The sequence below is a fragment of the Populus alba genome, chromosome 1, assembly GCF_005239225.2.
Source record: "Populus alba chromosome 1, ASM523922v2, whole genome shotgun sequence".
In the NCBI taxonomy this organism is placed as follows: Eukaryota; Viridiplantae; Streptophyta; class Magnoliopsida; order Malpighiales; family Salicaceae; genus Populus; species Populus alba.
Window position 1 is genome coordinate 22,354,880 of NC_133284.1, and position 11,074 is coordinate 22,365,953.

General features: G+C 35.3%; 1 protein-coding gene across 1 annotated transcript; it reads right to left on the bottom strand.

Moving 5' to 3' along the window:
• Positions 1-2,836: 2,836 nt before the first annotated feature.
• Positions 2,837-8,393, bottom strand: LOC118040935 (U-box domain-containing protein 35). Its single transcript, XM_035048012.1, has 10 exons — positions 8,216-8,393; positions 7,609-7,703; positions 7,289-7,410; positions 6,570-6,968; positions 6,027-6,246; positions 5,707-5,803; positions 5,437-5,555; positions 4,922-5,350; positions 3,473-4,243; positions 2,837-2,959 (listed from the first exon to the last, which is right to left on the bottom strand). The coding sequence occupies exons 1-10, from the start codon at positions 8,391-8,393 to the stop codon at positions 2,837-2,839; spliced, it is 2,553 nt and encodes an 850-aa protein (XP_034903903.1).
• Between the last annotated feature and the right edge of the window lie 2,681 nt (positions 8,394-11,074).

Below are 11,074 nucleotides of genomic sequence, written 5' to 3' on the forward strand. Positions count from 1 at the left end.
TCGGTTGGTGACCCATAGCTGGAGTTCTACAGCTCCAAATTGAGCAAGACCAATTTTCTTAGTTAGTTAACATCCAAAACTACAATTACTACACAAAAACTTGATCCTAATTCCCTCATCCTTCTAATCTAATTCTTTTTAAAATTCAGGAGATAAATTTGTCTATATTCATCAATTTTGCCATTTACACACAACATCCACAATTTAACTTTTTTCTCTTTTATCTCAACCCCTAGCCATATCACATATCGTTTAAGAATGTCAAAAAATATCTTTTTAAGAGCCAATTTATCTTATTTATTTCAATCTTCCTTCTTAATGTCTAAATAAAACATTCTTATCAATTTTACAAACTTTTCAAACAATATTCTTCTAAACACAATCATTGACAACAATTTCAATCAATCATAAATAACAAACAAATAATATTCCAAACAATCCATACGATCAAGTTATAATTCATTATAATGAGTATAACATATCCAAATATCAACTTCATTGAATGGTGAAATTTCCAGAAATATGGGTTTAATTGAACTGACCTCAAACTTGCACACCTACTGTGCGAGAAGAACAACTTCTATACCGGGTGTTTTTTTCTGATCTCCACCATTTAGAATCTAAACAGCATCATGAAGAACAACATATTCAAATTATAGCCTAATCCAACGGTGGTCAGAGGAGAAAATAGCCAGCAAAGAAGACTATCTAGAAGTGTATTTTCCCAAAAAAGTTTCTCTCGTGATATCTCTCAAATGAGGACAATATAGAAAATCCCTCCAATGACAATGTACACAACATGAAGGAGAACAACATATCCAAATATCGTTCTGATCCAACGATGGAAGGTGGAGTTATAGCTATCGGATGTTTTAGCATCAATATATCTTCTCTCCAGCCTCTCTCTAAACTCTCTCTTACTCTTGCAAGTCACTCCAAGAGAGAAAATAGAATGATATTTATAGTTCTATCATCTTTTTAATTGCACATTTATCCCCACCCCTTTTTATCATTTGTACATAAACTCCCAACCTTCTCTTATTTGAATATTGACCTCTCTTAGTCTTACGTATTCATTTTGTCCTCATAAATATTTTTCTTTTCAACAATTTAGTACTATATTCACTTTTCATTTCATTAATTTCACTATTTTTATCTGGATTTAGGTTTCTTTACTTTAATTTAACCCATTTTACTATTGGTTAAATTTCTCATATTTTAATAACCCAAAAAAGTTATAACCGGGGGTTTACACAATCACTCTCAAATTTCTCCATGGAAGGACATGCAATGATGCTTTATCTTGAAGAAAATAGGAACAAAGTCCCTCTCTCTTTTCCTTGCTATTGTTCTAAGTGAACAATAGCATGTATTGTAGTTGGAGGATAATATTTTTTATTAGTTACCTTTTTATCCCTTTTTAGTTTTTCCCTCAAAAGTTTATTTGTAACAATCACCCCCCTCAACTGATTTTTTTATCTAGACACCTTCCTGAGGTCAGATTGCCATAAACATTTAACCCAAGATAAAACAATAAAACAATGTTTCAGAAGATCCCTTATAAAATTTCACTTTGATCCAACAATTGGATTGAGAAATATGTCTAATATCATAAAACTAGATAATTGGTAATTTACGCAAAAAAATCCAAATTTTGCGCACTATTTTATTTACTTAAATCATCGTGAAATATTCCCCTAAATTCATTATTATTAATTAAACATTACAATATTTATCACTGATTCACAAATTTATTTGTTAGTTTTTTTTTTTTTTTAATAAGAGGTTTACAAATTAAATAGGGCTTAACCAATGGTTTGGGTGTTGTTTAGGGGTGAATTTAGAGGTACCTCGTGGTTTGGTAGTTATTGCATATCGGTAACACAACATTTGATAAATATTGCATTTCTCAATCAATCGCAACTTCTTTATATGTCATGTACAATTATGTTATTTCACAATTTTGTGTAGACAATTTGTGCTAATAAGCAAAAATAGCTAGAAAACTTCACAGACACATAAAATGGCCTAGTTGTACAATCATCTTTTTATTGTGATTGATTCGTGTCTTCGTTGTTCATTATATCCAGCATTTTCCTTGGAAAAAATAATATGTACCTACATTATATTCATAAAAAGATGGTATCGCAGGAGATCTTGTAATTTAATGGGAAAAAAAAAAAAAAAAAACAAATGTGACTGAAAATCGTAAGGGGAAAATTAAAAACCAGGATATGAAGAGGAGAAAAATAGATTATTTTCCAAGAAAAAAACTAGAAAGTTTGTCCAAGACAAGAACATACATACTTTCAGGACATAGTTGAATCCTTACATGCTATGGAAATGAAGAAATTCTGAAAAAGGAAAACACTTGACTTGGCGAGCTTTGATGATGAGGGATTCCGTCCAGTATCCAAAAAAACTTGTGTGGAATCAAAACTTTTGTTTGTTTAAGGATGCATGCAAAAGATTAAGTACTCCAAACATACGTACGTAAAGAATTAATTGTATTCAAGTAATAAACAAACTGAATCACGCGTACAGAATTCAGGATAGATTGTAACGATTCAGTGCCATAGAAATTTATAAAAAAAGATTATTGCCTTGACATGTACTGAATATATATTATCAGATAGGTTGCAAAGAGTGTCTTCCAGCAGAAAAGTAAGATAGTATCTACCCAGTGTGCGGTCCATTATCGGACATGCAGAATGGAAATCAATTATTTGCAAGAATTCGAACTTCGCTCATGAAAATGACTTCAATCTTTGGATCGGAGCATTAGGATTGGAAGCACAGCTTGCAAAGGACGACCAGCTGCAACCATGGAATTTTTTCATGTCTGCTTTTTTCCACGTTCGGTTTCCTCTTTGCGGCGGAAAAATCCTAGATTTCCTGTTGCTGGAAGCATCTGTAGACTTGAAGCTCCAGAACGTGGACATGTATCGCTGATGCCATCCTCGTTTTACATAAATCTACGTTGAATTTGCATTTCGACGTTAGGATTGTTTCTCAGTCCTTCCTATCTAGCATAGTAAAGAGATTTATAACTATTTTAGGAAATTTTGGAGCAATTGTTGTTTCCCTTTTTCTCTTTGTGAAATTGAGAATACGATGCACCCTTCAGCATGCATGTTTATTATGCCTCTCCCGTTTGCAACAACATTTCATGGTTCATTTTCCTGATCTGCAGTTGCCATACTGAAAAGGTTTTTCTAATGTTGCTCTTTTCCCAAGCACTGTCCAGTAAGGAAAGAGAGGAGGCCATGTATCTACTAGTCTAGGGTTGAATCAGTTATCGCCTGAAATCTTAATTCCTGGTTCATATTATGAAACGGCTTATTGGAGATTTATAGTATGTGTACTGTTCTGGATGAAGTATGAGGCAAGAGATAAAATGATTACAGCTACAGGATTATATCTACTATCTGCTTATGAAATTTAAGTCAAGTGATTTGAGACAGTAACTGACCTGACTAGCATGACATTTCCCTTCTGAAACTGAAACGTAAGGGTGGGGTAGTGGTAAGAACGTCTGATTTTCGTCAGCTTCATTAGCCAATGCAAGATCTCTTAGCCGGTTCAGCTCCGGCAAAACCACCGATGCAAGGTCTGGCCTATCCCTTTTCCTCAGCTCACAGCACTTCAACGCCAGTTTTGCAAGCGATAACGCCTCTTCTACAGGCCAATCTGTCTGTGTTTGGTCAAGAATATCTGAAAAGGTTCCTTCCTCAATGGCCTGCGCAACCTGGTGGGATAGACCCATAGGATTCTTCGCTGTAATAAGCTGTAACAGTACTATACCCAATGAGTATATATCTGACTTGACGCCTAGCAGTCCTGTCTGCTGGTATTCCGGATCAATATAGCAAAATGTGCCAGCTGCTTCTGTCTGGCAATATTGAGAAATATTGTCAGCTATAGCTAGCGGAACAAGCCTGGCCAAACCCACATCCGAAATCTTGCTCACGTAATTCCTGTCTAAGAGAATGTTTCCAGGCTTAAGATCGCGATGCACCAAGGGTTCTGGTTTTGTTTCATGAAGGAAAAGTAGGCCTGTGGAGATTTCAGAAGCTATGCTAAAACGTTTTCTCCATGGGATTGGAGGAGTGTTGCCTTTCCTGAAGAGGCAGTCTTCCAAGCTGCCCTTTTCCATATACTCATACACGAGGCATCCATACTCTGGGCAGGCACCGAGCAGGATAACCATATGTGGATGTCTCACGTTGCTCAAAACCTGAACCTGTTTTGATAACATGGATGGATAACTTATTAAAAACAGAAGGAATTAAAGGCTACAAGCTAATTGTCATGTTGCTATGCTTTCTTATTTCTTCCTCATCACATGCTCGCGTCTTTGATCTGTGTTTTTGCAGAGAAGAAGGGAACAAAAGGCAAGTTTACGACCTATATCATTGTCATTTTAGATTGTTTAGCTTTTGAAGTTGTAGGAGAGGAGGTTCAATTAATCTGGCACATGCTGTTTCCACCAAGGGAGTGTAGTATTCTCAAGCATTTAAAAATGAAATCAACATGCGTGTTAGTTGGTGAAGTCCTTCAGGCTCACTGGAATGCACAAACTGAGCATCTGCAACTCAGCATGCTTGCCATAATCTTCAACCATTCTCCACTTAGATTGCCATTCTTCCTCTTTTTTTGTTTTTCTTCTTCAAGTTTTCATTTCTACAAAGATTGCCTCTCAGCATCATGATCAACTCATAGCTAGTTACTGTCAAATCTATATTGCCATCTAAGTTGCATTATCATCTTTGTGTATACTTGAAAGTTGTAACCTTGCTGAAAACTTGAGCCTAACCTAGGTTTTAAATTCTAAAAAATCTAACAGTTGCAAACAGCAAATAAAAGAATGTTAAGCTCACATTTATGCAGCGTGCTACACTAACAAAATAATATACGATACCTCTTTATGAAATTGTCTCTGGCCCTGCGACAAGTCTGGTCTCAAAACTTTGATGGCAACCGGAGTATGATCGAGTGTGGCTTTGAAAACAGGTCCGTATCCTCCTTCACCGATCTTGTTGGAGCTCTCAAAGTAATTTGTCGCAACTTCTATTTCTTCAATAGTATATTGGCGATATAGCACACTATTTTGTGCCAAACATTTTATTGCTTTTTTCCTCTCTTCTGCCTCTTGTATGGCTCTCTTTTCTGCGGTCTGTCTCTTCTGAGCTTCCATTTGTGCTAGCATCTGTGCCATTTTTGCTGCCTCTATAGCTGTCTTGGCCTTTTGCTTCTCCATCTCTGCCAATGACAGTGCAGCCTCCTCAGCAAGCTTTGCTTCATCTAATTTACGTGTTTTCAATGCATGCAAATGCTGAAGCTGACTTGCCTAAAAACAAAACAAACATGGGATAAGCTTACTCATGCACACTCAAAAGCTCATAAATCTTATCTAATCTATGATTACGATATTACCATATGTCTGGCCATAACAGCTTCTTTGCAAACTGAACTATACATTTCCATAGATTGCTTCAATTCGAGTTTCAGTCTCCTTATTTCTGCTTCCACCACATTCTGCGACAAGGAACAATATTTATTTCAATAATGTTGTGATATCTACCGCTTTAATGGAATTCTAAAATTTCTATAAGCCCTAGGCAGGACCTGCACATGATTGTTTCTGAACTGCACGTTTAATCGGTTCTGTTAAAATAAAATAACTTTCATGCTTGAATTTTATACATGCAGCTTGATCCTGAATATCAGGAATCTCAAAATACAAATGATCTCTAAAAAGTCTAGCTAAAGTCTTTGTCGACATGATTACATTTTCACAGTGCTGAAAACAGAATTAACTATAGTTCAAAAAGCAAAGAACATCATCCAGCTTGTCCCGCACAAAGGAGCACCTTTCCCCTATAACTCCTATTTTAACTTTGAATATGCATCTTATAATGATTTTGGAAATGAAGTCAAATGTCTTGGAGCAGTTGGAGACAGTCTCTATCCTGGTTGAAGATTTGATAGAATGGCCCTATCAACTTTTAATAAGAGATACTCACTGGGGTTGGTGAGAAGTCCCTAGGACTTTCTGATGTTATTGAGAATTCAAAATCTTCAGAGGAAATTTCAGTTGATTCTAAACTAGGTGGCCCTGAAAATTCACCGAGACATGATACAAAATCTCCTTTCAACGCATTCGGCGCTCGACCATCCATTGATGTTGTAAGAGTCTGGTAGCTGAATGTAAGCTCCTCACGTGGTGCCATCGACAGAGGATTGCTGTTTTTGCCAAAAGAAATTGTATCAAAACATTTACTTTTCCAACTTGCGTGACTTCAATTATATGTTTCCGCTAGCAAGTGAGATTTCGGTAAGCAACAAGTATACCGCTTCTAAGTGCACTCTTATCTACTGAGAACATTCATGATTGGATTAATTAAGCTAAGCTTAATTACAATTACTGACCAATTTACAATGATCATAACCTCATTATGGCAGTCGGATGTTCTTCTTTTCAGCAAGTCTCAAGAATCAATGAACAACATTTTGAAAGCTTTGACTGTCCAAGCAAAAAATATCATCAATCATATTCCAAAACTTACCTAGTAATATCTTCATGTTCTGGGCTATCGGATAGAAGAAATGGTAAAAAACCCTGGTGATTTTGTTGCCTCGTAGCTGCAATATGAGTAAGCATTTGAAGGTGCCTGGGAGTAGCAGGTGGTGTTTTAGGTGCTTGAGGCTGCCCTGGAGGAGTAACAGCACGTCTTGGTATTCGAACTTGCCTTCGGTGAGAGGCATCACTAGTAGGTGTTTCAGGTTTCCTTGGACCAATAGCGGTGCTAGTCGGTGTTTGAGGTTGCCTTGGACTTTTAGCAGCACTAGTGGGTGCCTGAGGTCGACTTTGGGACTGAATTTTTCCTCTTGAGATAACATATACTCCACATGATTCTGGAGCAAGTTTTAGTAAGGTAGATGGAATATCTAGATTCCTAAATTTCCTGCATGGAGAAGATTGCCGTAGATTTCAATTTTTAACTCTCCAATTGCACAAGCAGTACGGTTTTATCAGTTGATATGTATATTAATGCATAAACTTGTCTCAGCTCATTAAAGCATAAATTAGCAATGTGCTGGAACTGCGCATGGCTGCAAGAGCTCTTGCTTTCTATTATAACAGTTGATGTTTTTCAAGAAAACCTAAACATTTGAAGCCAAAAACTATGACAGATCTCATTTGATTCAATACAGTTTCGAATCCACCAAAACTACGTAAGTATGTGATGTGTGTGTGCACGTGCGCAGAAGGAGAGGGGTAGACCTTGTTAGAGGATTCCTGGTGGAAGCACCGAGAATAATATTGTCAATGCAGTTTTTACCAATATAATTAACCAGTGCTCTTGCAATATCGATATCATGGATGACTACTTCCTTCAATTCAACCTGAAATCCCAAAAAAAAAAATCAAGGAATCAGCACATTGGCAGGGTTCAATGAGATCTTCTATACATGTTTGCCCTTTTCCATGTACGGTATTATGCAAATGCAGCCATTGTAATGGGTGCAGCACTAAACAAATATATCAAGATCATGGAGCTTGCAATGCCCTTTTCTAGAGACATGTTTATGAAAATTACTCACTCCTTTTCGAGCACAAAATCCACGGTACGGAAGGAACAGCTGCGCCTCCTGCTGAGTTGGTGGACGACCCTCTTTTGGTACAGCATCAAAACCCTCTGGAAAGCCAAGGAAACGCAATATCAAACACAATATTGATTAAGGCAACAACCTGTAATGCCATCCTCAATAATTTCGGTCTCAAATGGAATTAACGCAGCATATATGATACAAACAGATAGCTTGAACTTTAATTAAAGGTTCAGCATTATCACGTATGCCTTTCAGCTGGGTCTAGCTCGGATTATAAAGGGAGTGGCAGCTTGCTAGCTAGACATCCTGCCTTTGTTCGAGCTGCAATGCTCTCCAAATTTGAACAAGAAAAAAGATCATGTGTAGCTCAAAGGGCATTCAATTCTGAGTTTTAACTCGTGTTTTGTCTTCAATACTTGTAATTTCCAATAACATTAGTAATGTCAGTTATACATGATCCTTTCTCATAAAATTTCACAGAATATATCATCATGCCTCAAATTCCTTGGAAAAACAAATTATCATCTTGTACATAAATGTTTTCACATTTGAGAAAATAGTGCTGTGTTGATGATGGAATTAATTAGGAGCTACTTACGAGGATTGAAGGTTTTGATTCGAACATGAACAAGGATGAAATGACGGCTTTTGTGGTTAAAAAAGTTTTCTACAGCCCATTTCACTGCAAGCTGGCTGTTCTTGTCTTCATCAATTGCAATAGCTGTGATTCCGAGCTTTTCTTCCACTTCGGATAAATTTGGTAGAAACAAAGCCATGGAGGATGCATGGAAACACTGAGAAAACTAGACCACAAAAACCAGATGAGGTAACGCTAAAGTTTCATGTCCAAAATTGAGCTGAACAGAAAGAAGATCACAATGCTGCATTGTTATATATAAGAAAGAAGATGGTTTTAGTTTCCTGCCAAGATAACCGTCTGGTTACAGTGTTTTAACTAAATTTAGTAAGAGAAATGACATTGATGACAAGGAAAACAAAAACATTAGCCAGCCACAGCCAGCAGCCAGCTCCGTAACTATATATTTCCTTCTCTGGATTGATGCTGTTAAGTTAGTTTTGTTTCTTGACAACACACTTGTTTTAGTGTTAGTTGTTTTTTTGTAATTGAGGATTGATTTTCCAATTTTCTGAAACAAAGATGCTTTGCCGGGGAAACTAAATTTAGAATATGTTTGGTTATGGTAATATATATGAAGAAGATAAACATAAATAAATAATATAAGAATATAAATACAGTAAAGAAAATGAAAAGCATAAATAAAAAATTAAATAAAATATAACATGAAATAAAACTTAAATATTACAAAAATATAAAGAAAAAAATAAAGAACATGATCTTGATTTGAACCAAGATGCCTAAATGCATGGCAAATGCCTCTTTTTATAGGTCAAAATTTAGAACTATTGATTTGATGATTAATTATTAAGTGGGTGGCCAACTCTTGACTTGGTAAAAATTATTATCTTCTTGTCTGAACAAAACATCATTGTTAACATCAGAATTGAAACCGTCTGTACTCATTAAAGTTCTAGGAAATTGTCTTATCTTTTCAGGAAAAAAAATTGAGGTCATTTGAACTTCTAGAACTCGAGATATGGGCTGAACATTAAACAGTGTCTGGGCTGCAAAACAAATTCGGACTTATCTGTTATTGCTATAATTTGAACTTGAAAACGGCCTTTTTAAATCCTGGACTCCTTATGAAAGTTGTAGGCTTGAATTTAAGTACAACACCTTATAGAGAGATTGGTTACCTTGAATAGATTCATTGCTCACTTAAGTGAGCGTACTCTCCCCTTTTTTAAGACATTAAAAAACATGACCAACTTCAAGTGGACAAAGGATTGTTAAAAGGCTTTTGAAGAACTTAAAATTCATTTGTCTTCTCTCAATATTTTGTCCCAACCAAGGGAAATATAGACTTATTCTTATACCCGGGGTGGCAAATATAATAATGAGCTCATTTCTAGTAAGAAAGATGTAAGTGTACAACAACTAGTGTATTATTCCAACTAAACTCCTCATAATGCTAAAACAAGATACTTAAAGGTGGAAAAGATAGCCCTAACATTAGTAAGTGTCTCTAGAAAGTTGAAACTATATTTCCAAGTTCATCAAGTAACAGTACTAATAGATCAATCATTGAGATAAATTCTACACAAGCTAGAATTATCTAGGTATCTGGTTAAATGGGCTATAAAATTAGAAGAATTTAAGCTTCAATACAAACCTTGTAAGTTATAAAAGGTCAGGCCTTGACAGATTTTATCATTGAATGTTGTTTTAAAGGATGCACAAATACACCTACTCATCCACTTTCCACGATAGATCATAACTTAGAATGTCGATGCATTGTTTTGTCAACATAACAATGCCCATGCTTTTTATACATTATATGCACATCTAAAACATGTTTAATAGTTTGATGCTAAGATTTTATGTTTTTATTTAGCTAAGCTATGTGCTGGGTATATCATTATGTGTGCAATGAGATAAGGTAATGAAATGGAATGAGGTGGGTTTGCAAATGTTACATCCTTTGTTTTTTTTAGTAAATGAAATGGAATGGGGTGGGTTTACGAATGTTACATCCTTTGTTTGTTTTAGTAAGGCCTTGATAAGACAATGCTTTGGTCCTTTTTTTTTCCCCTTTAAACTTGTGTGTTGGTTGAATGTCTCTTATATGTTGTTTTTTACATGCTTTGTATGTAATTCTTTGTCAGTTAAAGCTTGAGATATGGATAACCTATGTGCATTGAAATATTTTTACATGTCAATTCTTGTCGTGTAGTTGTTCGTTGGAAGACATTTTCACTTCTTACTCCATTAGTTTTACAGAATCAATATGTAATATTTCATTCTTTTATTTTTCTGTAATAAAAATCGTTACCTAGATATAAAGTTGACAATTTAAACTCTCAATTTAGCTTTCAAATAGCATTTTTTTTATTTCAGTTTTTCTTTGTTGGACGAGTTCAACATTACTTTTATATGTGTGTGTAATTGTATAAAATAAAATAAAAAAAAAAACATATAAAATATGAGGGGTATATTTCAAGAAGTACATTGTCTTGTTGTCTAGATCTAGCTCATCTAAGGCAACAAGGAGATTTAAAAAAAAAAAACTAAAGAAAACTCAAATATATTCAAAACCAAGATTGCATGAAGCGGGGAAGTCAACTAGTTATACAAACAAAAACTTCAACCCTGAAAGGTGTAGTTCAACTAGTTAAGCTCTAGATTTGTTTCTTAGAAATTATTAGTTCGAGTCTCACAAACCTCAAAACTACTGAAAGCTTATATGATCGTTAATTTCAGGGCCTGTGAAATTAATTGAGGTATTCGTAAGCTAATCCGGACATTCATGTTAATAATAAAAAAAAAAATCAAAGTAAAAAACCTAGAAGCTAATTCACTTGTTTGTAAAAATCTCAG